The sequence below is a fragment of the Gloeophyllum trabeum genome, assembly GCF_000344685.1.
Source record: "Gloeophyllum trabeum ATCC 11539 unplaced genomic scaffold GLOTRscaffold_00005, whole genome shotgun sequence".
Taxonomy (NCBI): Eukaryota; Fungi; Basidiomycota; class Agaricomycetes; order Gloeophyllales; family Gloeophyllaceae; genus Gloeophyllum; species Gloeophyllum trabeum.
In genome coordinates this window covers 681,354-706,713 of record NW_006920414.1, presented here as the reverse complement: position 1 = coordinate 706,713, position 25,360 = coordinate 681,354, and the positions used below count along the sequence as shown (strand labels likewise).

Below are 25,360 nucleotides of genomic sequence, written 5' to 3'. Positions count from 1 at the left end.
ATTGAGTGGCGATGGTCGGAGTTGAGTCGGAGTCGAAATCGGAATCGAAGTCAAAGTCGAGTGTCGCTGTCGAAGTAGAAGCCGTCGGAGGTCACGGGTGATCAGCCCAAGAGTCGCCCAGACGAATAATACTAAGCAGAGACTAGAGCGAGAGCTTTGGTTCTGTCAAAAATATGTGAGGTTTCGGCGTAGTCCGATACCGCACACGACGAATAGGGTAGGCAAATGTTCACACGCTCGTAGACAGTGGTAAAGTCTCGATTGTAGAACGCCTGTCTCTACACGGTACAATACTAGGTCTTTTATATGATAACAGTAGGGTCTAGACAATGGAAAACTTCCTGAACGCTGAGTAAGAGGGTAAGGAAAATAATGAGGGATACAGCGATACTGAATACTGTGGCTGCTCGATCCCTAAGCCACAGCCCGATCCTCAGCCACAATCGGCACGGCACGCGAGTCTCCCCACGCCTGGACCGCCTATAGCCCCCGTTCCCGGGCCGAATCCTCACACGCCCTTACTTGAACTCTGCCACAACGACTCCCGCGTTTCTGTTACAGATTTAACTCCCATAACTGCTCTCTTCCACGTACGTGATGGACGGAACGGACAGTCTGCTGACGACTTTGTACAAGTACGCTTCGCCGGACGCGTTGCCAACAAACACCCTCCACCCATTCGCTTCCTCATCCGAGACATCGACAGCTGAATTGAGGAGCTTGCTCGATGCGACGAGCATCCTCTCGCAATCACTAAATCTTCACTTGTCGCTTCCTTACTCAAACCCTAAGCTAGTATCCACTTTGCGACAACATGCCGCTATCCAGAGTACTTTGCATTCGGTAAGATCACAAGGCTTTACCAGAAGTCAGGCTGAGGTGCCCATGTGCTATTTAGTAGTCGGAGACAGGCATCGCCCACACGATATCAGAGCTTCGCAAAGCACACTATAAGACAGAATACATCGAAGACATTCCTCTGGACCGAGCTCTCATACCTCTCTACTGTCTCTCACGACTGGAGACATGGGGGACCTCAGCGGGGATGGAGTGCTTCCGAGAAGAAGAGCGCGATGGGAGGATTTTGCTGGTCCTTGGAGGGAAGGTCCTCGTAGTGGACGTCGAGGTTGCTCTGGATAGGAACGATGCGGCCGGCCCCAAGTTAACGCTGACGAACGTGAAGACGAGCTATGCTGTGCCCAGTGCGAGTGCAGGGGCGAGCAACGCTGTCGGCTCGACATCTCTCGACATCTTCCTGATGGAAGTGATTCGGCGATTCTTAGACGAAGCGCAGAGATCCGAGGAGACACAGGACTGCGCGGAAGCCGCGAGGCTGGCCAAGGTCGTCGCGAAGAGTTTAGAGTACCTTATGAGCTTGGATAGCTTGGCTGCAAAGGAAGGAGACTCTGGCTTACGGTGGTTCGGTGAGGTCGATCGGTTGGCTTCTTCTATTCAGGGAGTAACCAAGAGCGAGACGGAGGCTATATCAAGGTGAGTATTGCCATTGTCATATTCATGGCGGTAGATCTCAGGTAGCATCCTTCGAGGAAGATCGTTATCCTTGGATCCAACGCCCCTTGATATCTATCTCATGCGTGCGCACTCACTGCCATTACCTTACACTAACTCTCCTACGATGTCCTTCCTCATCCACATCTCCCCGCTTTCATACCTCACGCTCCTCCGCTCCTCCCCCTCCCAAACCCGCCAGTCTTCCTCAGGAAGCTCAATCGACATACCCGTCCCTCATCTCCGCACTTACCTCAACTCCCACCCGAAGCCACCGGGGGTCACGTTAGCTAGCCTCCACCTCGTTCAGCAGGCGCAGTCCCAAATCCACATGTCGGAGGACTCGATGGAAATGCCCCCACTGAGTACTCGGCCGACGTTCCCTTTGCTCTCCACGCCGGAGGAGACGGGCTATGCTTTTCCTGGCCCTCAGTCTCAACCCCAATCTCAAGGTGAGGAATCGGCGGAGACGCTGAGATATAGGTGGGACTTAGACTTCACGGAGGGTGGGAGGTCGAGGGGCATGGTCATGGCTCAGAGTCGGATGCATGAGATCGAAATCATCGTGAATCCGTTCGGGGGTATGACAGCGGGTGGAATGGGTGGAATGATGAGCTTCGGAGGGGGGAGCTGGGTGGACTTGTTAGTGCGTGTTTATGACGTCTCTTGGTACAGCAGTATCGAAATCCTTACTCACGTGCTGTTCGCTTTCGTCACGGAACAGTTGAATCCCGATGCCTCGAACCTGGTCTCTCCTGAAAGGTACACCGCTGTCTACGTGTGTACACAACAGTAATATATTAAGCAGCCTGATTACTGAGTTACCTCCAGACATCCCCCACTGCATCACATCCGGACCTTCAACTCCGTCTGACTGCCCCAGAGGAACCAGGTTTCTTCCTGGAACGGGTGCAGGTAAGAAACATGAAAGAAGTTTGGGGAATTTTGGAGGTATGGGACTTGGTCAAACTTGATCGTGCTTGCTGACCTTGTCTACCAGATAGTGAAAGAACAAGCATGGCTCAACCAGACTCTTCTCGGTTGCCAATGGTTGCCGGAGGGTTTGGCGAATATTAAAGACCGCCCGACGGGAGCGCCACCGGAAGACGAAGATGCTGATGTAACGGAAGAAGACCTGCACGCCGTACTGAGTGGTCGGTGTATTTTCAATTCTCTCCTGTATTGATTACCAACTCCAGTGTAACTTGGCAGGCTCCATTACGCCCCGGAAGATCCCCGTGAACGTCTATATTGCCTCTTCAGCCGACCCCGATCCAGCGCATCATCCTCTCTTCGACTCATCCCTGTCCACTTTCTCTTCCTCCCGTCCAACCATAATCATGACTTCTCCTGAAAAGCCACCCATATCGGGTCTCTTGGAGGTTACAGTGAGGTACGAGCCGGAGAAGGAAAAAGGTGTTGCAGTAAATGTAAGTGCTGTCGGTGCGATGGAAAGCGAGTTAAGCCAGGACGCCATGGAGGAGATTTGCCGGAGGGGAGGAATGTTCGGCTTGCCTGGTAGGTTGTGGAACGGGATGCATGCTGGGCATTAAGGCGCTAAAGCTACATATGCCACCGACGTAGTAGTATTTTGTTCTTCCACTCATTACACATTATTGTCAGAACACCGCCAGACTCGATTCGCAGTGACCGAAAGTATTACAGGGGAAATTAAAAGTGACCGTCTTTCCGAGAAATAGTAATACGACATGCGGGGGTCTACGCACTTACATAACTAGAATACGCACCGATGCTACACATTTTCAGCTTTAACTCGTACAAGTGACAGGTCGTTGACGTCGGCCTCGGTAACTGAACGAGAGGCATAGTACATTGAACTAACTGCTGTCTGTGAATCCGTTCCTGCTTTGCTATCTTCTGCTGCAGGCGACCTGGTGCTGAACTTGATAGTGCTAACGGGCTTTTGAGAGCCCCCGAGGGCTGAAGTGTTGTCGTACGACGATCCCGACCCCACTCGAACGATTATAAGAGTGGGCACGATGCACTATATCCCAGAAGTCTTGTGAATATGATGGTACCTAGCAACTGCGCAAACACTCACATATACTTGTGCCACCATGACTGCCGTGATCGCATCGGCACCTGTTGCATGATGGATAGTGCTTTGATGCCATATCGCCAGGAAGACGACTTGAGCCGCAGTGAACAGAGCACCAGATTCGAGGATGATGCCTATGATCGACATGTATTGTTTCGTGTGGCGAGCCGAGAGAGCAATCCTATTCTGCCGAGCGAGAGAATAGATTCTTCCAGCGATGAGGGACGTCATGAGAATGTTAAGAGCGAGAGAGATAGCAAAAGAAGCAGTGCCAAAATCGGCGATGCCAGCGGTGAAGTGATTGCCATATTTTGCCTCTTGATGAAAGTTGTACAACCCCACAATAGCGGAAGCTGTGCTTGACCTGGTGAGGATATGAAAAGCTTAGAGTATTTGATCACTCACCGACGTAGACGAGTAGAAGGAGGATAGGGACCAGTGCGACACGTAAGTCTTTTTGCCACACTACCCAGCACCGATATGTCTGGAGGCGCATCAATGAGCAGAAGTAAGCGATAAATTTCTAGGAAAGCGAACCAGGATACAATCTCCCAAGAAGTTGTTGATACTGAACATGAGATTTATTGGAAACACAAGGTCTGCACTGTTGATGACGGCTGCAGGCCCTCCAGGTTCGTCTCGTTTAGTGATCTGCCATGGGGACAGAAGTTATGGATGCAAGCTTAGTAGCAGAAGGGATGGATACAACGAAGCTCACAAATGCAGTGACGAGGTTATTGAACGCTACACCGAAGTGAGCAGTCGAGGCGCAGAATATAACGCAGGTCGACAGAAGCATGAGCCAATTAATGTTAGTTTTGCCCCTTCGCCAGACGAGGAAAGTCAGGGAGAACCCAAACAGGACGATGTGGATTCCTTCGTTGAGCAGTCAGCTCTATCGAGCACAGGAGGGCCGCAATGGTTTCACCGTATAGGACACCTTCCACCAAAATTCCCACCAGCCAGGCTTTGTCTACAGGGTAAGCCATCGCAAACAAGTCTTCGAAGCGTGCTCACAAGGATACGGCTCAATCTCAGCACGCCATGCATACTTATTTATCGCTGCCTTGCTCTCTTTTTGCGGTGATTCGCAGAGAACTCAATTGTCCGTCACCCACGTATGAAAGATATGATCATTCACGACGATGACAGCCCTGCATTAAGCTGTATCTGCGGACCCGATTCTATACTTAGACATCAAAGTTCATGAGACGTACTGACGTGCCTGCCAGTAAGCAATGCAAAACCCTGCGGGCCGGCTCCTTTGGCAGGAGAGATTGCTTTTGTTTCCCAGACCACTATCTTTGAGCGCATTGTTCCGGTGTTCCAGCTCTGGACCAACACGGGACATAATATGCCGAGGTCGTGATGAGCGCCCCATGATGGGAACGAGATATCTGGTTTGGCTATGACCTGCGTCTCACTAACAGCGGGTATTCGTTAAGTCAGTGACAACCCATTTGTCCTGTGAAAGGTGTGCGGATTAGCAGGTGGTGCAAGAATAAGTTAGATCGGCAGGGGCAGTTGGAAACAGATGAGACGTTGCAGAAATCTAGGAGCCGCGATAAGTAGGTTGACAGGACCCCGGGCCTGCGAAGGATCTGTCGATCAGAGTCGCCATCAGATGTAGCCGGGGTTTGTGAACTGCGCCTCGAACCCTGTGAGGGAAATGTGCTTACATTGGGTTACGGTTACCTGTGAACAGAAAGAAATCAATCACAGTTCATGTAGGGCGTCCGTCTCAGATAGCAGACCGCTGATTCATGAAACAGAGTTAACGATAGCTACCTTAGGTGCACATAGAGGCTCAACTCGCGAAGAGGTGGTAAAGCACTTGTGTATGTCATGCACGGAAGTACAACATACTTACCCATTTCCTTTACCCCTATCTTCATCTTCTCACCCCTTCCAAGCGGTAATAACGTCCTTCCAAAACAGACTTATTCATCAGATGACTCCTGGGACGGACGTGGTTTCGAAAGACTCTTCTCCTTAACAAAGAAGGCGGCGCATAACGCAGCTACAGCCGTAGCGACCGAAAAAGAGAAGGCGAAAGGAAAAGCATCGCCATATGACTGTCTCACAACCGCCCGTACCTCGGGATCGAGTCCATTGATGTATTCCAGAGATTCTCGAACTCGCCGTGCAACCTAAACGTCTCTGTATTCGAGAATCACGCGCTGGAAGATATGCTGCGTACCTGTTCCACATCCAGGTCATACCCGGTCAGGCGTTGCCCCAAGAGATGTCGAAGTTCGTTCTGGATAAGAGTACTGCCCACTGATATCCCGATCACCTGGCCCAAAGACCGATAAAGGTACGATACTGGTGGAAGTCAGTGAACCATCTTCTCTTCACAGGGAGGCCAAGCATGTACCGGCGATCGCGACAGCTTGGTCTTGAGGCCCAGCATTCGCTATTAGGGCGACTAGAGTTGTAGTGACACCGGTGCCTGAGGCAGTGAATAGGCTAACGAAGGGGAGTTCATAGTGTAAACTTACCATTGCCAAGGGACATGAGAACCAAACCTGTAGTCGAGCGTAGCCATCAAAAAAGAAGGTCGAGGCACGGGAGAGCGGTGGCCTCACCAACTATAATCCCAACCAGTGAATAGCCAATGTGACCGGTGATTAACGCTATGAGAACCGTTCCCACCAACATTGTGCCGTACATGCACACAGTGAGGATATAGTATTTTCCAGTGGCCTGGATGATCAGCCCCCCGGTCAAACTACCGAGCGTCCCGGCAAAGATAGTGGGCAACAGTCCCAAGCCAGCTTGCGAGGCAGTCATACTTTGTACCACCTGGAAGTATAAGGGTAGCTGGTAGAAGAGACACATGAAGGACATGGTACCAAAGAAGTTGCACATAAACGGGCTGGAGAGGGACGATGACAGCATGATGCGTGCCGGTGCGAAGGGTTCCCGAGCTAGCTTGAACTCGACGATGGCGAGGAAGCAGAATGAAATGAGGGATATAACGAGGCAAGAGACTGTAACTGAGTCTAACCAGGCGATATTACCGCCTCTATCAAGACCCAGCAGGAGGAAGAAGATCGAGGATATGAGGGCCGCTGCACCAGCAAAATCCACCCGCTTGAGTCGGGAGTAGAAGTCCTCTTCCGAAGCTTTCGTAGGAAGCTTCAGGACCAGGCTGACTGACAAAAAGGCCGCTGCAGTTAAGGGAACTTGAAGGAGGAACACCCTGTCCGATGGGGAAACAATGGGACACAGAGTGGGAAGGGACCGCAATGTTACTGACCATCTCCAGCCTATACTATCGGCAAAAGCCCCGCCTAGCGGAGAGCCAGTGACTTGCCCAGTAGCAAAGATGATATTGAGAATACCTGAGGACCCGTGTCAGCTCCAGTGATGAACGGTCCCTAAAGAGGGCGATACCTTGCCAGGTACCCCTTGAGCGTAATGGAACTACATCAGACACTATGATGGACCCAACCCTGCATTCGCACTAGTCAGAGACGTATTCTGTCAATGTCACGTTGTTTGCCACTTACGTCAATATACCTCCGCCGCCTATGCCCGACATTGCTCGGGCAGCAATTAACCAATACATGTCTTTCGCAACTCCACAGAGCAAACATCCGACGCCAAAGAACACGTAGGCTGTCAGCAAGCATGGCTTGCGTCCGAAGATGTCGCTCAACTTCCCGTACAAAGGTCTATTTTACAATTCGCAGAGCCGCTATGGAGAAGCACGATGGAATGGCTCACTGAAAACTGGTTACCGTAAGCACATATCCACTTGCAATCCAACTAGTATTTTCTAGTTGGTTGAATTGGCTGCCAATGGACGCATATGAAGACACGACGATGGTGGTGTCCAGCGCAGTCAGGAAGACACCGATAGCCAGGGGAAGAACCTAGAAGAACCGAGTTAGAATGCCAAACCTGAACTCCTAGCGAGACCCGTGGAGGCATTGGGTTTCCAATCGTTGCATACAGCATACAACTACATGTCTTTTCATTCGGAACGACCACTTACTATGGAGAGCACGCTCCGGCGGTCTGCCAGGCAACTCCCTTGGATCTGAACATCGGTGTCATTACTAGAGGTGGTGTCATGGAACCTTTCCGCGAGCAAGGGCCGAGATTCCGAGTCGTCAGACATGGAGATAGCAGGATTCCAAGGTTGTTAACAAAGGGAGACCAGGATGACTGCCAGTATTAACTAAGTCTTGATTCGCCAGGTTGACTTGTATCCCAGTACGATGCGCAGCATAAACGGCGAACCCAGTAGTTCCCCAGGACACCGAGCATTCCCATTCACTGGCTTACAGTCGCGGCCAGTCATTCGACATATTCGACCAAGACTCGCAGGCTGTCAGGTTCGACTTGGACTTGATGAATGTCAGAATCTGATGAAAGGATCCAGATCGGAGGTAACCGGACAATGAAAGCGGCATCGGAGCCGCCCGGCAAGATATACTTAGGCGGTCTGAGGACTAAGGTCCACATCATTAATACCATTGCCATGAATTCGAGTTCCTGCATATACATAGCAAACAATGGGAACCTACGTGGGCATGGGGAATCTCTCTTTGGGATTTGTTCAGAGCTTGTTCCTGACATCTGCTTTAGTAAGGTTTGAGTATACTGCCCTCACCGGAGTTCATCGAAACATCAAGCATGTGTTGATTTGACGACAGGTTGGCGGCAATTGGCAGGTCTGTTTTTCCAGAACGCTATCACCTGGTGACCTAACGTCACAATGCGGCTATGAAAATGTGCGCCACCAAGGCGCTCATGACAGAACATGCCGACACCTGCGGGCATAGTACTTACTTCAGGGTAGTAGATATGCCAGCATGGCACATGATGACGTTGTTGGCATACGCTCTGTAATGTTCTCCGTGGAAGCCATACGAAAAAAATACCTATACCGCATTGTGTTGTTGTTCGTACCATTTTCAATGTTCACATCCGGCCGAGTTTACCTCCGGTGCTGGTTTGAGAGCCAGAATCAGCCTGAGTTCTCTTCTTCTCCATCTATTACAAGCCACAGACCGAGAAGGGTATTGAGCTTATGTTCGGTACCCTGATACCCATCGTCCGGTCGCTGATCTTCTCTCGGGAGGAAGTATAAATTCGCTCTTCGATTACGACCTCTGGTATAAGTACTACAGAAGAACTGTAGAACCCATCTTCTACCATGGTTCGTCTTGCTTTGACTGCCTTCGTTGCGGCCACCATGGCGTCATTATGCTTCATGAGGGCTACAGCTGCGGCAATCACTGGTAAGCCCATGAGTCCGTGACATGAGTTACTGAAGGCGATCCTGCCTCTAGGAGCTGATGTTCCTGCTAAATGGGCTGCAGCGGAATGTATGTTGACAGCTACGGGGCCACTATAAACAGCTCAATATGGATGTATATGTAGACGAAACGTCTGACGCGGACGGACCTCAGGGGGCAGAGAAACGCGGTTTGTCCAACAGGTGCTCGTTATTGCGTCTGCTAATATTCTCCTAGCTCACGGTAGTGACTGGAGACTGGTGGCCTGTGCGTCATTTCACTTTATTTCTGTTGGGGCATGCCTAAAATCACACCCAGACCCTGGCGCGGGTGCCAACAAGCGTGGTGTGTTTAATTATCTGTTGATGGTTGTGGTCACTTACGTCCTTCTAGCAGATCCTCCAGTCACTGCAGCTTGGGCCATCGAAACATGTAGGTTGCCGTTATTCTGCACCCGACGCTGTCGTCGATTCTCATGTCACCGTAGATGCGGGCGATGGTGCAGACGGAGGTCAGGGTACTAGGTGAAATAGTTTGCAGAGTCAAGCCTGAAAGAATTTAGATCTAGCCGTGCCCTAAGCGTCGAGTTCCAGTCAAATTAGGTATAAATTGAAGTGCGAAAACTCCATAAAGGATTTCAGTCATAATGAAATCGTGATAGTGTGTATGTAGCTGCTGCACACTTACGCTGACATGGTTCGATTCAATACTATCCGCAAGATTATTACATCGTGATCCCTCAGATGCACACCTTTTCAGGTCGTCTATGGAAGAATAAAAGTATGTACCGATTGGTCATGTTCTTTCGTGTCATTATAGTTGCTCTCCATCGCTTCGTAGACCACCGTCCAATCCCTGCACGAATGCTTCATCCCCAACCCGTCAACAACCTCATTGAGGCCCAGCTCATTCAGCTTATCGCTCTCCGGCTCCAGCCTCAGCTCCGGCTCGCACAGCAGCGTCTGCCTTAAGTAATTGAAGCAGCGATGATTGCTCTCCAGCTGGGCGGCAGTCCGGTCCGCCAAGGGGGTTGCAAGCGTCTGGCGGATGTCATTGAGACACGCGAGCTGGTGGAACATCGATATGCCGAACGCGCGGTAGTGGGGACCGAGGTGCACGAATCCGCCCCCGCTCGGAAACATGGAGGCCCAGTGTTCGTCTGCGTCCTCTGTGTTGATTTGGTAGTGGACGGTGTCTTCAATGATCAGCTGCGCCTCAGGGAGTGGTCCGATGGGATATGATTCGGGAAAATCATCGGCGGCGTAGTCTGAGTGGGAGGTTTAAATCAACTAAATGTTTCGTGTGCCAGGAGCCTGGCTCTCATCTGAATCTACGTACCGTACGAGTAGAAGCTTGTGAACCACGCGTCTGCCATGTTACCCATCTTGAAGCGAAACACCAATAAATTCGTAAGCACAACGAGAGCACCGAGCCAGACAAGCTGCGCCGTCCCGTAGTCCCGACGGTTTTCTTGACGCCCGTTGTCTTCGAGAGACGTGGTGCTCAAGGACATGTTGACCTCTGCGAGGGTACGTCTCCTGTACAGACCTGGTTGAACGTGACATTCGAGGCATCCGATAGGTTTCTCACCGATGACCATAGGCCTCACTGATCATAGACACTCTCTGGTACTTATCATTGCCTGTGGAACTCCCTAGGCCCCCCCCTTCTCAAATGATCCACCTAACTGGAGATAATCAGCACGAGTCGCTCATGCCCGAGGGACCATCATACCTAAACATAGCTGCCTACCATTACGGGACAACGTTACCAATTCGATTCGGCACATATCCCAAGGCTCCGACATTAGCACCCCGATGACCAGAACAGGACCCGCCAGCTTCTAGAGACGACCTTCTGATCATGCGTGCCGTTGGAGGCACTGTGCGGTGTCTGACTCCAGAAGACGCACTTCACAGTGAGCCGATCGCCCACCCAACCTTCATAATGGAGAAGGTTCGAGGACAACTACGATCCCTGGTAGCATAGCAGACCGCTGATGGGACAACACACGAAAGCCACTCGGCAGGGCAATTGGCCCATATTCCCAGCTATCTGTATCGCCATAATCGCATCCCTGACCGCAATGAACTTGTGGTATCTGTTCAAGAATATTTCGAGTTGGGCAAAGTCTCATCACTATAGTGAGAATAATGCTCTTCGACCCGCAGCAGAACACTAACGTATACCCTGGACGACAGCATACGACGACCTCGATTTCCCGGATTACTTGCCTCTGACGCTGAGCAAATCGACATGGACACTCCACGAGAACACGACTCACTTCGGGATCAGCTCCGAGGAAGACGAACACGACTGGGCGTCGGTGTTCCCCGACGGCAACGGCTTCGTCCGCCTCGGCCCTTCCAAGCGCCTCTTCGCGCTGTCCGCGTTCCACGAGATGCACTGCATGCAGAGCGTCCGGCGGGCGCTCGTCCAAGAGGGCCATGGGGACGGGCATGTACAGCACTGTCTCAATTATCTGCGCCAGATGATCCTGTGCCACGCAAATATACAGCTGGAGCCAGTGAGAGAGGACGGGACGGTGGCCTGGGGCCGGGAACGGACGTGTCGGGACCGGGAGGAGTTGTATGATTGGTTGGGAAAGAATATGGCAGAGTACAGGGCCTGGCGATGGAATAAGTAGTACGCAGAGCTCAATCGACGTAGATGCATGATCGGGTGCAGGGAGTCGGGGTTCAACAATTGGATGGATTGTCAGGTTATTGCTGTCAGCGCCCGTCCAAACACCGGTGAAGCCGGAGTGTGCTTTCTAAAGCAAAAGAAACTCGCACCTCCGAATCTTTGGCTAAAGGACCAGGACGTGCGTAGTGATAATCACATTTGATATAGCCTAGCGGGCACACAGGGAACACCGCCCGTCAACGAGCAGATGTACGAGGACGGCATGCCGGGCAAATGTTCGACTTGCGCGGCGCGGCGAATAGCAGACAAATCGCTTTGCGAACTGCTACATAGATACGGCATAAGTAGACATGTCATTTGCTGGCCATGTCAAGACTTGACGGTAGGCTGGACAGAATCTGATAGGCGCCTCGCTCGTTAAGCACCGAATGCGCTGTCGAGTCGACAGTGGAGAAGCCTTACCCGAGACATGGCGCTGACTGACTGGTAAAACGCAGCTAGACGCCGACGCTGCACAAAGGATATCCGACCCTGAGGCTACTGGCCCATCTGTGAGACAAGAATTATTCTCGCGCGACCTTCCGCCTGGGCAGACGTGCTGCAAACCGCATATGAGCCTGGTAAGTCATATTCGCAAGCAGCCCTAGAAGCCCTAGATATGCCGTGTAAAACACAGTATCAAAAGGGTTGCTGCACTTGCAGCTAACGGTCCCCGACTGCGAGAGCGCAGCAGCAGAGTTGCCAGTGATTGAGACGCAATGTCACCTGTCACGTGCCGTTGAGCCCGACGCGTCGCGTCGCGTTGAGTTCTGAAACCTGCCACCATCTCGCTTCCTTCGCTCGTCCTGCACCTCTGAAAACACCGTGCTTTGGAAACAAACAAAGAATAATGCAGGGCGTGCAGCTGGAGACGCCGTCCAGGATATGGCGGCGTATACAGGCCGTCGAAAACGAAGAAATGCCGTCCCTGCCATCTCTGCCCGTGTTCGAAGACTCTGCTGCCAGCGACTCGCAGTCGGAAAGTCAGGACGACGCCAACGATAGCGGAGACTTTTTGCCCATACACTCGACGCCCGCCGTCTCGTCAGTCCATGGCGCAACCCGTTCTACCATCCGCCCGCCGTCCAGCACGTCTAGTACCCAACGTTTCGCGAATTCGATTGCCTCTCGGTCCACTGCGACCAAGTCTGCGCTCTCTGTGTCCAGAGCGAGCTCTAGCCATCGACAAGACCAGGACAGCTTTGACGTCAGTATCATTCCTAGCATCCCTAACGTGACACGGGAGGCGGCGGAGAGAGACATGGAGGAGGAAGACGTTGCGGAAAGGCACAGAAACTTCAAGTCCGGCGCTGCTACTAGTAACGCTGAGGAAGACGAACTACAGGACTTGTCGCTCTCCGACGCTCTCGAACCTGTGAGTCGCAGCAACTCCCCGCGTCCTACACACGCACCCAGCGGAAAGCCGACCCCAAAGAAGAACTATGACTACTCCGTCAGCTTACGGTCGGAGCCTAAGGTACGCTCCCCTCAAAACGCTGGCACACTCAGCTTCCGACTGATTATACTATACTGCAGCCTTCCCCCTTCGACAAGCTGAAGAACGTCTCGTTCCGCCGACCGGCCGCTCGCACGCGGACACCCTCCCTCTCGCGCACGACGCCCTCACCCGAATCGTCTCCCAGTAACTCTACCCCACGCAGCGGAAACTCCGTCAACCTCTCGCGCGCTGGCTCCGCCTCGCCCCACCCCGCCTCGGCCACGAACATCCCGCTACAGCGCTCAGCCAATGCATCGCCCGCTGTCGGTGGTGCTCAAAGGGGGAGAGCGCACGAGAACTCGTGGGCGCGTGAGCAGGAAACGACGAACGACGTGGATGTGACCGAGTACGCGCCTGGAGTCCCACAACACGAGGGCATATCTGGTTTGGAACACCCCGACCTCCCGACGGACTCCGAAGCCGACCTGTCCCTGTCGCAGCCCAATCACACCCAGCAGTTCCAACAATATTCGGATCTCAATATTGACGGGTCTCAAACTGGCGAATCTCGAGCTGGCCAGAGTGAAACCCAAAGCCAGAGCCAGGACGAAAGAGAGCCGACGTTCTCCTCAGAGGAAGGCCTGACCGCGAGGAACCCACAAAGCAACCTGCACTCCCCCGCCCCTCTCTCCGTCGCGTTCTCCTCCCCCGCGCCGTCGATCACGTTCACCCCCACCCCCGCGTTCCAGGCGCGCCCCCGCCCCCGCGCGCGGTTCAGCCTCCCCACAGCGCCTGAGACGCCTCTGAGCGTTTCTGCCTATATCGGAGAGGACGAAGACGAAGAAGATGCCGACGATCAGCAGCAGAACCTGCGAGGCGCAGACGATCCGCTCACACCCGTCGCGCACAAACGCTCGTTCCTCCTCTCCGTGATTAACTCCACCGCGCGCCCGCGGATCAAGGCCACTCCGCATCCCAACCGCGGCGTTGCGGATGCAAGCAGCGTCTCCCAGAACCTACTGACGCCCGCACCCGGGGCGAAGCTGTTCGCGGGGGTGACGCCCCGCCCGCGCCCGCGCGCCGGGGGCCGGTTATCGCACCCGCTCGCGCAGGGGTGGGTCGCGGAGGAGGCGTCGGGGTCCGACGAGGTGCTCTCGCAGTCCCCGTACGACTCCGCCGGCGAGCGCGCGTCGTTCATCTCCACCGCCTCCTCGCACGACCTCACGACGCACGCACGCGCGAACACCTCCTTCGACCCTGTAGTGGGCCTCGGGAGGGAGGGCCACGGCGTCGGGCGGTTCAATGCGACGAAGTTGAACACGTATTTGCATGGGTTGAATCGGCGGCTGCAGGAGGAGAACGAGGTGCTCGTGCAGAGGCTGCGGCAGCTGGAGGAGGAGCGGGGGACGGGGTCGGATGGCGGTGGGGGTGGGTCTGGGCTGACGGCCAGGAGGGTAAGTGGGGGGAGGCGGGTGAGCGCAGTTAGCTCCCTGGGCGACGTCAGCGAGGGCGGCGAGGAGAAGGCGGTGCTGGAGGACATGGTCGAGGAACTGAAGGACAAGCTGCAGGGCGTGACGGCGGAGAAGGAGCAGCTCGAGCGCGGCTTGCAGGAGGAGAAGGAGGAGCGGGCGAAGGACAAGGAGCGGTGGAAGGAGAAGATGGGCGAGGTGGAGAAAGGCGTGAGCGACATCGTCAAGGAACTAGAGCGTCAAGTCCGCGAGGCGGAGGGCAATGCCAAGGCTGTGGAGAGCAACATGCAGAGGGAGCTCCGAAGCCTACAGGCGATGCTGGCCGCTGTCGAGGACGAACGAGACATGGCTCTGCAAAGGGCTGAGAAAGCGGAGCAGGTCCTCGAGAGCGGGAAGGAGTTGGGCAGCGAGCTGAGGCATGCTAACGACAGGCTAGCCCAAGCTATGGCAGACCTCCGCGGTGCGAATATGCAGATCAAGCAGCTCGAGGAGGACGTTATCCTCAGCAATGAGCGGTTGGACGCCCTTCAGCACCAACTCGCAGAGGAGAAACACGCCGCCAAGGAGTCTGCGGAAGACATGCAGCGGATGTACACGGACGCCGATGACGCCGAGGGGCGCTTCGCTGAGTTGGAGGAAGAGCATGTGCAGACCGTGCAGCAGCTGCATGACGCCCAGGCCCGCCTTGCGGAGGCAGAGGCCGAAAGAGCTGCCCGGGAGCGGGAACTCGCTGAAGCAAATGAGAAGCTGCACCAGGCCGAAGCAGACTTGGAACACGCCCACGGTGCTATAGAATCCCTCGAGAAGGACGTCGAGGAGCTCGAAGGCCAGGCAGAACGCGCTGGCGAACTAGCCAGGCAGATGGAGGACGCCCTCGAAGCGGCCGAAACCAGGATGCTAGAAGACGAGACGCAGACCGCCAACCTCAAGGCTAAGATTGCCTCCTTGGAGTGGGAGCTCGAGGACGCGAGGAATCGGGCTGATCCCTCTAAGAGCATCAGATTCGGCGAGCCCGACGCGGATGTAGACGCTCTTGAAGCTGAGCTACAGGAGGCCCATAAAGAGATTGCTAAGCTCAAAGCGACGACACAACAGTCTCCGGCGCGGAAGGCGATAGAGAAGGCCAAGGACGCTAAGATTGAGCTTCTCGAAAATGAGAAGGAGGAGTTGCTCGAGCGAATCAAATCGTTGAAGAGCGCCATGAACGCTGCTACGACTCCAAGCAGGTTCGCTAATCTTAGCAACATGTCTGGAGTGTCCCCCATGCGGAGGCACGTCCTGTCGTTCAAGAGTCCAAAGACCCCTGGCGGTCCTCTGAGAGAGGTACGGCTATCTTTTGTAGCTTTAGCAGAGGAGTGACATATTTTCCCAAATTCTTAAGTTGTCTTGGCTGCAAAGTACCGAGATCGAGCAATCTGTCGCACCGTTGCTAGCAGAAATCTCGCGTTTGCAGGACGAACTCGATCGAGCGAATGAAAGCATCGACGAGAAGATCGAGAAACTCGAAGACGCTGGATTGGGCGTTGTCGAGCTTACCAAGAGACTAGACGACGCCCGGAACCGGATAATCAATCTGGAAGACGAGATCGGTAGACTCTCCCGGAGGGATGAGAGGAGACTTCGCCGCTTGCAGCGCGTACGATGCACGAAATGTCACCACAAATTGGACCTACGTAGCTTGAATAGGGCAGCGGAGGGTAACGACAGGTATGATGCTCACCTGCATCTTTGTTATGGCATGCGGCTGACATGGCGCCTTCTAGTTCCGTGGACATATCAATGGCCAGCTTTGCAACGGACCCCCCTACTCCACCGACGAAGACGAGCGATGCCCTGCGTGCCAATTTGCGTGCTGTGAACCAGGAGCTGGAGTCCATGAAGAAGCAATGGGCAGAAGAGAAAAGGCAGCTCCTTGGGGAGAAAGCCGTCCTTCAAGATGCAGCCAACAGGCTTAACCTACAAGTGGCAGAGGCCAGCAGTGAGGCCAAGAAGGTCAAACAGGACCATCGTGCTAACGAGCAGGCGAAATATAGTCTCCAGACTGTGCGCTACTTTCGATCGTTGTGAGAGCTTTCATTGATCAGTTTCATGGCGTTTCTTAGGAACTTGACAAGACCAAGAGAGTTGTATCTGAGCTTGAACAAGAGTTGAAGGCAGAACGCTCCCGCCTCCGTGGTTTGACGTCCGAGCGTGGTCGAATTGAACGGGAGAAAGATGACATTCTCCTTCAACTACAGAGGACAGAATCAGTACGTTGGCGCACGTTCTTCCGATCCTCCTTTGTGGTTAAACGGTTGGACACAGGACATGGATGATGTCAAACGACAATTGCAAGACGCAAAGGAAGAGAACCACCAGCTTGAAGCCGAGTTGCGAGGTAAGACTCACTCCGGTCAATCAAGCGACTTCATGAATTGACCGTGGTACAGCCAACGCCACGTCGGAACAGAAGGCAAGGCTGCTGGACGTGAAAGTGGCGCAGAATGCGGAGACTATCCAGCAGTTGCGAGAAGAGCGCTCTCTCTTGGTTGCCGACCACAAGAAACTGCAGCGCCAGTTTACCGAGGTCTCTGAGGTGAGGAAATTTCTGGTTGTGCCCATTGCAATGCTCACATAGGGACATAGCATCTCAACCAGTTGCGTGACGAGTACGCCGCTTCGCAAACATCCCACGAGAGTCGGCGTCATCAACTGGACATGGCTTTGCATGAAGTGGATGATCTTCGCCAAGCTCTGTCTGCTCAAGCTTCAGAACTTGAACACCATCGCGCCCAGGCCGAGAACAACCGCTCTGCAGCTGCTGCCATTGCCGCGCTGGAGGAAGACCTGCGCCGGGTTAAGAAAGAGGCCGAAGCATTTGGCAGAGACCTTAAGCAGCTGCGCGCAGAAAAGGTCAAGATGGAAGACGAGATTGGAAAAGCGCGGCGAAGGGAGAAGCAAGTTGAGGCCAAAGCCAAAGTGCTCGGAGAGCAGTTGGATAAAGCAAAGACGGCATGCGATAAGTGGCAAGGTCATGTCTGCGCGATGTGAGTCTTCCCGCGGCACGGTTCAGTGACATACTAACGTGTATCTCCATCCTTAGTGACGAAGAGCAACTGTCCGCACTGAAACTCCGGCATAATAAAGAATGCAAAGGTCTCATCGTCCAGATCCGATATCTCAAGGCCAAGTTCACCCGCGAGTCAGCGTTGAGATGCGACCTCGGGTATCAGAAGCGTTACTTATTAGTTCTTCTGGCTAAGTTCGAAAAGAGGTGAGTTGATCCTCCGCTCGAAATTACAGGGTTGCACTGACTACGGAGGATCTTACGGCAGCGAGCAAAGGATACTAGCAGCTATAGCTCGAGTGGGCTTTGCCGCTCCTCCTGAACCTCCAAGGGCGAGACAGAGGTCACTGAAGAGCGTTGCGCTTTCAGTCATCTTCGCCTCTAGAGTGAAGTAAGCATGCTCAGCTGCCTATGGTGTTCCCCATACTCACCGGTGGTTTGCAGGCGAGCGAGTGACAAATGGAGAGCGGAGTGTTCTTCCAGGCAAGCTGTGACAGAAGCACTAGAGGAGGTCAGAAGAAGACGAGTGCAACCTTCATAGCATGCGCCTAAGATTATATGATACACAGTGGAATGTAGGGGACATGTTGTAATTTCCCATGATATTTAGGCTATTCGCGTTGGTCATGTAATATCTTACTGTATCATTCTTATGAGAGTTTCTTTGCATATGTACCGCCCTGTAACCCCCTAATGTTGCACGGAGACGCCAGGTAGCCTTAGCCAGTGCAAATCCTGGAATGAAGTATCATCCAAGCGAGGCGTTGGCCGGTTTGGACTTGCATGCTCTTTGCATTCATTTCTGCGGTCCACCATCAGAAGGCCCTTTGCGACGCACTCTGTGTTGTGCGATGATCCTTACAGCGTCTTTAGAAAAGACGTAGGAGAGACCCGACCATATCGTCGTGGCTGCGACGATCCATCTACGTTCAACACGACGCAAGTGTCAGTGCGGATGCAGCAGGACAGCATGATACGTACTGTAGTCCCTGCAAAGGTAACGAAATATCCGTAGGCAGAAGCGGTGAAATCGTGGTAGTCCCCATCAAGACCAGTTGAAGAGCAGTATTGACCTAGGCCGCCAAGAGGATTACAACGTTAAGTATCATGACGGCAGTCATCCCACCTTGCTTATTTCAGTGGGTCGCACTTCTGCAGACGGCAGGGAGAAGTCCCAGTAGCGAGCCCATGTTTTCTTTACAAAAATCAGATGATGAAGGATGAGAGCAACATAGGACGTACAGGTGCGGGAAGAGACGTATAGCGGATGTAGAAGGCGGATAGAGACAGCGCGACGTCTCGACCTAGGATGATCACGGCAAGTGGGACTGTACGAGCAACAACCCCCCCTCGGTCGGCGAGCCAAAGTATACACAAGTAAGGAGTCTACCGACCAGGGAGCATTCCCTTGACCGCCAAAGTGATGGTGAGTGTAGTCATCAGCGTCTTGTCTGCGGCGGGATCGAGGATGGTGCCCAGGACGGAACGCATGTTATACCGTCGAGCAAGGAACCCATCTACCTTCCCGGCGACAAACCTTGAGTTATGTGAATGCGTCAATAATAGAAGGTCGACCAGAGCACGTACGAAGTCCGTTAACCCGGCATACACGAGCAGGGACGTCGCGATGTAGAAGTCGCCTTTAACGATGGCATAGCCTAAGACGGGACAGGCAGCGATGCGAGACATCGTCAAGAGATTCGGCCATGTGTATACGTTCTCGCGAATAGGTTTGCTGCGTCTCTCTTCAAGTCGGGTGGAGTTTGGCTTATTATCCCGATCAGAGCGAAGTGCTGTGTACACAGAAAACGGACGGAAATGCTGTTTAACCGTCGACTTCCCTCGAAACAGTCCAAGCCGTCTGCATCCATATACCGGAGTACGTACGCGCAGTGAACGCGCAAAGGACAAGGAAGTGGGGAAATGCAAGGACATGGTAAAGAGTATGCAGTCGCGACGCGCAGGTGGCGCATCCTACTCGGCATCCATCGAAGCCGCTTCAAGCCACATTCCACGTCTCGGAGTCCCATTTTACAACTAAGATACCATTAAGATACTTAGCTATATTCAATAATGGTATTGAATAATAGTATTGCGCATAGCCTACCCCCGAGCTAGCACGCGCTGCCACAGCTCGCTCACGACCCTTCTACAATATAGTGAGTGCCCGAGCACCAGGCTTGATCCATTACGGAACAGATCCATGGGTGTAGGCTTGATCCTGCGCCTCTTAAAAAAGACTTAGTAGACGAGCAACTGTCTTTAATGGAGGCTTGTACCCGTTTAGTATCAGCGTCGCAGAAGTCCCCCCCAGGCTCTCGCGCGTGCTCAAAAAGGCAGGATTCTCCGCCCAAAATGGCAGATGCACATGGTTGGCATCTGCCGGGCCTCGGCACGTATATAGTCTCGACCTCTTCAACGGTTCCTCTACCCTACACCGAGGGTTATACTGCCTATAACATACGCGCTGAATGCGCAAGAGCGCATAGAACCTCATGTACACAATTCCTTTAAAGTGGGGGGGTCGAGGCACTAAATGTGGCCCAGTAGAAGCCTTACTGGGATCAAAAATCACGCTGAGAGAACTGTAGCTTTTCAGACTGTCTCCTACTGTCAATGGGGAGTCCCAAAGCTCAGTAGCTTCCCCTGGTACATTATCTACAGGACAAATTACAACTACTAGGTTATAGTACTGCGAGCACAACGAGGAGTCAACAGCACGAAGTTCCCGCTACCGTAGGTAGTGGGTCTTGGACCCCCCGGCCGTTCGCAGGTTTCCTGCGATCGTTTCAAGATCTACGCGATTTATTTGACACTATTTGGCGCTTAACCGTATATGGTGAACGGCAAGAGCGGGACAGGGCTTTGGACCAATCAAAGATGGGGTCCTTAAAGGACCCCGATAGTCATGCCACGTGTCATTTCTCTTCCCCTTTATAGCCAAGGTGGCGGATGAATGTCAAGGGACTCAGAGACAGAACTGACCTTGCTTGGGGCCTTGGACCTTGCGGTCTCAAGGTGAAATCAGAATACTCCGATGTCAGTTGTTTTGCATATGTAACTTGTATTCTCGAATCTGAGGGAGGGATGAGTGGACATCTCTGACCATTGAGTTGAATGCTCAGTCTGAAATAATTGCTGGAACACAGCTGCTTTCGCAAAATAGATATATATGACACTGCTCAGGAGGTAAAGTGTTCAGCTTGCTACCAAATATCATCTATATCTACGGTAGCGGGCTCTGCCGTGCTCGCACGGCCCTACCGCCTTATTCCTTGCCGTATATTCGGCAAGGTCCACGCACGTGGTTTACCACTGCTGCGGCGCCCAGCTACTCGTTTGGGTGGGGTTCACTTCCAAAAGCGGGCTAAGGGGGGACTTCCCTATGCTGTATCGGAAATATGCACTAGCCTACATGGGTGTGTCCAATCCAAAAAAACATAACATGATCCTAGTAGCAGCTTCAATAGCGCCTACCCGGAGAACCGGATACCGAGCCGAACCTGTATACGCGTTTTGGTTAGCTTCGCTCTGGTCGCTATCAAGCAATAATGCGATATTGCCTTGGATATGTCGTCTTCAATCTTATCCACGAGAACAGAACTGAATCTCCACAATTCTGCTGCGGCAGCGAGACGACATTGCTCGCACTTCATGGCCTTCAGAATGTATTTCTCAAGGAAGCTGTGGTCCGTCAGCGCGGTGCTGCGCGGTTCCTCGCGCAGTACGCTGGCCGCGTCTTCCATAAAGCCCGACCACCAGTCCTTTGCATACACGGCATGACCGTTCGTGAAGAAGTTGGGCAGAACCTTACCGAAGCATTTGTTGTTCGTGCAAAGGAAGAATATATACTGGGTTTCAACCGCCCAGGGGAGCCATGGAGTGAAATCGGCGCCTGGGAAGAGCCTGTTAACGACTCTGCCGCACTCGTCGTGATACTCCAGGAGCCGCTGGAATGCGTCTGCTGGGATCAAGCCAAGCTCCGACGTACGAGTGAGATACAAGTCACGCATCGGAAGCCGGAGCGTGGCCCTCGCAGCCTTCACAGCTTCTTCCTCGAGACCTTGGCTATAGGCAATAGCAAAGACCGCGACGGGGCTTGCCTCGAGATGCTGTGTTGCTACAAGCGCCTCTTTTATGCGAGGCACCAGGGCGTCCATTTGGTATTTCATAGCAGCCTTCAGAACGGCGTGCACGTCGGCGAGCTTGTTTAGGGAGGGGGAGCACGCGGGATACAATGTCAGAAGCAACAGCTCGATGGCGTGGCTGTCTTCCTCGACGGTCACGACCGGGAGGCCCTTCCACGTTTCGAATTGATCCGATTGGGGGAGAGTGAACATGGCGGAGAAGAAGTCGGATACCATGGACAGGATGAGTGTGTGAACACGGAAATGGATGTTGTCGGAAGAGCGGATGACGACGTCTGCGGTCGCCTTGTCGAAGGGCGGCCCAGCTTCCTTGCTGTCCGTGGCTTGCATGTTTGCTGCTTTTTTTCTGAAATGGGGGCCTGAAGGCGAAGCTTGCGTGCGAGAGGACGCATTGCTTGAAGCTGTCATAGTTATACTTGGGACGCAAGAAGTCTGGGGCCTCGAGCAACGGCAGCATGCCGTTATTCGGCGATTGCCTTCACCTTTACGTGCTGATCACACCCATGAGGAAAAACACAAGTAGTGCTTGTACACGTCCGTAGCAGGCAGACCGGATCGATCGTGGCGTAGGCACCGCACTCGCAAGGTTCGCCCCCCAAGGTGGTCACCTATTCAGAGGGCAGTACTGCTCCGGAACTTGCGAGGGTGTCCTGTCCATCTGCGTCTTGAAATAAAATGGCCGAACAACGAAGCAGACCTGGGGGGAGCTGTATCATCGAGGAACTGGTGAACGGCGAGCAAAGTCCAGAGCCAGCAGCATAGCAATCGCAGTCAACTGTCAACCAATTCATGGCAGTGCTTATACGCAGTGCAGCTTCCCCTTCTTAACCTTCGCGTATTGGATTCTGGTGGAGCAAAGATGGAGGTATTCGATGGGAGGCTAGAACGGATGCTGTGCAGATAACCTGTGAAGCCGAATCGTTAGTCTTACACTGGTAGAGTGGCCGCGACTCTCATCGAAGGGTATAAGCACCGCAGCGGCAAGGGTGATCAGGGAAGTAGCTTGCTCTTCCTGAGTAGTGACTCAGACTTAACGAGGTGCTGCCGTCTGCTGACAAAACGTCGGTACGCCGCAGCGTTGCTGGCTCGTCCGCCTCGAGCACAGAGCCTGCAGCATAGTAATCAGAGTCGACCAATTTTTTCGGGGATGCGTTTACGGTTCGCGGCGCTCCAGCTCCCCCTTCCGAAGCTTCTCGTTATTGGACGAGTGGAGCACGACTAAAGATAGACGCGCCGGCTGCAGGTCGCAACGCACGCACAGATAACCGAAGAACGCCGAACCGTACGGTTGCCGAGCAGCACCAGGTCTATTTTCCAAAGTGCATTTCACTTCGTCAGGGTGCCTTTACATCCCGCTGGGGTCCATGAGTGGCTGTGCGAGGTCTGGTCAGTCCCCTGACTGCATCGCCGGACTCCTTCTCCAGCACAGTTTCTGAGCATTTCTCTACTGTGTATGGCCTATGTATGACTTGCTAAAGTATAAGACACAGCTACAGAATACAGAAAGTGTGCATGACTGCTCTAGAGAGCGCTTGAGGCGTAGAGCAAGTATCATGGGGGTCCCAGTGAGACTCCGGGAAGTCCAGGAACATCCGTAGCCGGGAACTGAAGAGCTTCTCGACTCTCTGCTTTTCAAGCGAGATCTATGGTGACACTTGATTTGGATCTGTACTTGTCGTAACTTGTCAGCGAGTCCCAATCCTTTAGCAATAGCATATTATACCATACTATGCTGCGCTACTGTATTACTGTACTTTAATTTTGCTAGAATTTGCAACTTCTACGGGTCCGACTTTCGTGAACTCCCGAAGGCGCCGGACTCGGGGTGCGGGTCAATGGACTTCAGCTCGCCCAGCAAGTGCAACCGGCACGCAGAAACTTGGATCTCGGATAGTAAGGGTCCTTCAACAATACAGCAGCAAAATTAATTACTGGCTTCAGTCTTCTATCACTGCTCTTGACCCGGAGCATAGCTGGAGGGCAAATTCAAGTAGGCATGAGGAGCTGCGAAAGGAGGGTCTCCGGGTCCCACACCGCCGAGATCAGTATTGTATTTCCGGGGTCCGGATACGTAAGATCGTGCACTTGAGCAATGGCATTCGCGAAATAGACCTGGTGCTGCTCGGCAACCGTAAACCGTTAATATTGCGCTGGTAGTGTCGCGCGAGTTGATGTCATGGAGAGGGCATGACACCGCAGCTGCTCCTGGTTCCTGATCCAAGCTTAAAGAGGATGCCCTACCAGTCTTGAAAGATGTCCGCACAGCGAATTCGGCCCGTCGTCGGGAGACAGGCGAAGGTATCCTACCGTCTGCAAATCAAACAGCCGTGCAACGAGGCGGGCCAGTGGGGCTGAATCGTCTGCCTCGAGTACAGGACCAGCTGCGTTCACGGTCCTGGTTACCGTTCTCAACGTTCATATATTGGACACCGGTGGAACACGACTAAAGATAGAGGGTTGGCCTGGTCCAGAACAGATGCACTGCGCAGATAACCTAAGATGTCGAATCGTTAACCTTGGGATGCTATCGTCGCCGCGGGCCCAGATCGTGCAAAGGTCCCGTCGGAGGGGCGCTTGTTCGTTTCGTCAGGTACTGAGCTTCAGAAGCTGCGGTTTCGGAAGGAAGACCAGTCTGAGGAAGCCTCGAGGGTCCTGGTAGGGGATAGGAGCGTCGACGAACGTGCCCGCTGTTCGACCAAGGTCGTCCTCGGTAGGTAGCTTAGTGTTCGTCCTTTCGCGAATGTTCCCGAGTAAAGGAGCGAAGTCGAACATGAAACTTGCAGATTCTGCGAGCGATCTAGCCAGCCAACCGAATCAAAGCTGAGACGAAGTCGTACAGTTCCGGGGCTTGCCAGTACGCTGAGTAACCTGGAGGAAGGCTGACGACTCATGAGTAGTACGCCGGGTGCGATCCATGTGAAACCAGACGTTTCCGACCATCCCCGACGCTGCCCAGGAGAAGCGCCACCCTCGACCGTCGTGCGGGGCAGAAGGCGTCTCGCGTCTTAACGCAAGATAGCAAAGGGCCACCTGATCCCGTATGTGATCGAGGAGGCTCACGTGGACTGATCAGAGATCCCAGCCCAGATGGAAGCCTCGGATCGGGGCATGCAACGGATCGGTGTAACCGCGGCAAGTGCCAGGTGCTCCGGAGACGCGAAGGGCCAAGGACTGTGGGTCCGGGTGGACCACAGGGAGCGGTGTATATCTCTGGAAGTACTGCAGCTGGGTGCCGAATGTTGTCTGAAGCAAGTATTATGCTGCTGAATGTTGGAGGGATCATGGAATGTCTGACAGGATCCACGCCGGTGGATCGCATGTCGTTTGTCGCGCCCGAGCCCGTGATATGTTCTCGGTAAACGATTGCTCGCTCAAGTATGGTCACAAGGACGCTAAGCGAGCCGTTTTGCATTCCGGTTTCCTGCCAGTGGATATGCAGTGGGGGCGGCGCCTCCAATATGCATGAATGTGGATTTGAGGTGGAATATTGGCGCGGCTCAGGCTATTGTTGGTTCCACGCATCATAGCAGACGGCTCCCCCGCTGTTCCGCGCGCAGTGCCTACCACAACATCTTCCTTACCGTGGAGTTGGGTCCAGAGAGGGACACAGTAATAGGACAAGGGGGCGCTCTTTACGATAACAAGCATAGCGACATATCCGCGTCGGCCGTGTCTGGCTCCGCGACAGGCGGGGGTGACATGGGCAGGGAATCAAGGACATGCCTAGCCGTATTTGGGCGTGTTGGGGAAGTCA

The 25,360-nt window shown here is 53.5% G+C and overlaps 9 protein-coding genes across 9 annotated transcripts; 4 read left to right on the top strand and 5 right to left on the bottom strand.

The window, feature by feature from the left end:
• Window positions 1-597: 597 nt before the first annotated feature.
• On the top strand, window positions 598-3,139 carry GLOTRDRAFT_138063 (uncharacterized protein; the record flags this gene model as incomplete). Its single annotated transcript, XM_007866858.1, has 7 exons — window positions 598-843; window positions 902-1,491; window positions 1,552-2,155; window positions 2,234-2,287; window positions 2,341-2,460; window positions 2,510-2,663; window positions 2,722-3,139. 7 exons carry the CDS (start codon window positions 598-600, stop codon window positions 3,060-3,062), a joined length of 2,109 nt encoding a protein of 702 aa, XP_007865049.1. The 3' UTR covers window positions 3,063-3,139.
• Window positions 3,140-3,649: 510 nt separating this feature from the next.
• GLOTRDRAFT_23918 (uncharacterized protein) lies at window positions 3,650-3,844 on the bottom strand (the record flags this gene model as incomplete). Its single annotated transcript, XM_007866562.1, has 1 exon — window positions 3,650-3,844. A coding segment is annotated over one exon (195 nt), but the record flags the coding sequence as incomplete, so codon positions are not given.
• Window positions 3,845-4,727: 883 nt separating this feature from the next.
• On the bottom strand, window positions 4,728-7,697 carry GLOTRDRAFT_105236 (uncharacterized protein; the record flags this gene model as incomplete). The annotated part of the gene is made up of 10 exons (XM_007866857.1): window positions 4,728-4,738; window positions 5,538-5,718; window positions 5,769-5,893; window positions 5,946-6,020; window positions 6,157-6,773; window positions 6,831-6,915; window positions 6,968-7,026; window positions 7,084-7,248; window positions 7,301-7,449; window positions 7,572-7,697. The coding sequence occupies 10 exons, from the start codon at window positions 7,695-7,697 to the stop codon at window positions 4,728-4,730; spliced, it is 1,593 nt and encodes a 530-aa protein (XP_007865048.1).
• Window positions 7,698-8,777: 1,080 nt separating this feature from the next.
• Window positions 8,778-9,399, top strand: GLOTRDRAFT_128236 (uncharacterized protein; the record flags this gene model as incomplete). Its single annotated transcript, XM_007866856.1, has 8 exons — window positions 8,778-8,823; window positions 8,875-8,910; window positions 8,966-9,010; window positions 9,058-9,087; window positions 9,139-9,165; window positions 9,217-9,252; window positions 9,308-9,331; window positions 9,389-9,399. The coding sequence occupies 8 exons, from the start codon at window positions 8,778-8,780 to the stop codon at window positions 9,397-9,399; spliced, it is 255 nt and encodes an 84-aa protein (XP_007865047.1).
• A 98-nt stretch (window positions 9,400-9,497) lies between these two features.
• GLOTRDRAFT_138062 (uncharacterized protein) lies at window positions 9,498-10,333 on the bottom strand (the record flags this gene model as incomplete). The annotated part of the gene is made up of 2 exons (XM_007866855.1): window positions 9,498-10,087; window positions 10,159-10,333. The coding sequence occupies 2 exons, from the start codon at window positions 10,331-10,333 to the stop codon at window positions 9,585-9,587; spliced, it is 678 nt and encodes a 225-aa protein (XP_007865046.1). The 3' UTR covers window positions 9,498-9,584.
• A 702-nt stretch (window positions 10,334-11,035) lies between these two features.
• GLOTRDRAFT_39785 (uncharacterized protein) lies at window positions 11,036-11,467 on the top strand (the record flags this gene model as incomplete). The annotated part of the gene is made up of 1 exon (XM_007866603.1): window positions 11,036-11,467. A coding segment is annotated over one exon (432 nt), but the record flags the coding sequence as incomplete, so codon positions are not given.
• Window positions 11,468-12,355: 888 nt separating this feature from the next.
• Window positions 12,356-18,314, top strand: GLOTRDRAFT_115600 (uncharacterized protein; the record flags this gene model as incomplete). Its single annotated transcript, XM_007866854.1, has 11 exons — window positions 12,356-12,982; window positions 13,042-15,735; window positions 15,794-16,119; window positions 16,176-16,455; window positions 16,515-16,661; window positions 16,717-16,789; window positions 16,842-16,987; window positions 17,038-17,438; window positions 17,495-17,665; window positions 17,727-17,849; window positions 17,903-18,314. 11 exons carry the CDS (start codon window positions 12,356-12,358, stop codon window positions 17,997-17,999), a joined length of 5,085 nt encoding a protein of 1,694 aa, XP_007865045.1. The 3' UTR covers window positions 18,000-18,314.
• On the bottom strand, window positions 18,255-19,397 carry GLOTRDRAFT_74874 (uncharacterized protein; the record flags this gene model as incomplete). Its single annotated transcript, XM_007866853.1, has 6 exons — window positions 19,046-19,397; window positions 18,853-18,979; window positions 18,701-18,786; window positions 18,585-18,653; window positions 18,440-18,531; window positions 18,255-18,381 (listed from the first exon to the last, which is right to left on the bottom strand). The coding sequence occupies exons 1-6, from the start codon at window positions 19,391-19,393 to the stop codon at window positions 18,255-18,257; spliced, it is 849 nt and encodes a 282-aa protein (XP_007865044.1). The 5' UTR covers window positions 19,394-19,397.
• Window positions 19,398-20,931: 1,534 nt separating this feature from the next.
• GLOTRDRAFT_40710 (uncharacterized protein) lies at window positions 20,932-21,936 on the bottom strand (the record flags this gene model as incomplete). Its single annotated transcript, XM_007866667.1, has 1 exon — window positions 20,932-21,936. One exon carries the CDS (start codon window positions 21,934-21,936, stop codon window positions 20,932-20,934), a length of 1,005 nt encoding a protein of 334 aa, XP_007864858.1.
• Window positions 21,937-25,360: the final 3,424 nt, after the last annotated feature.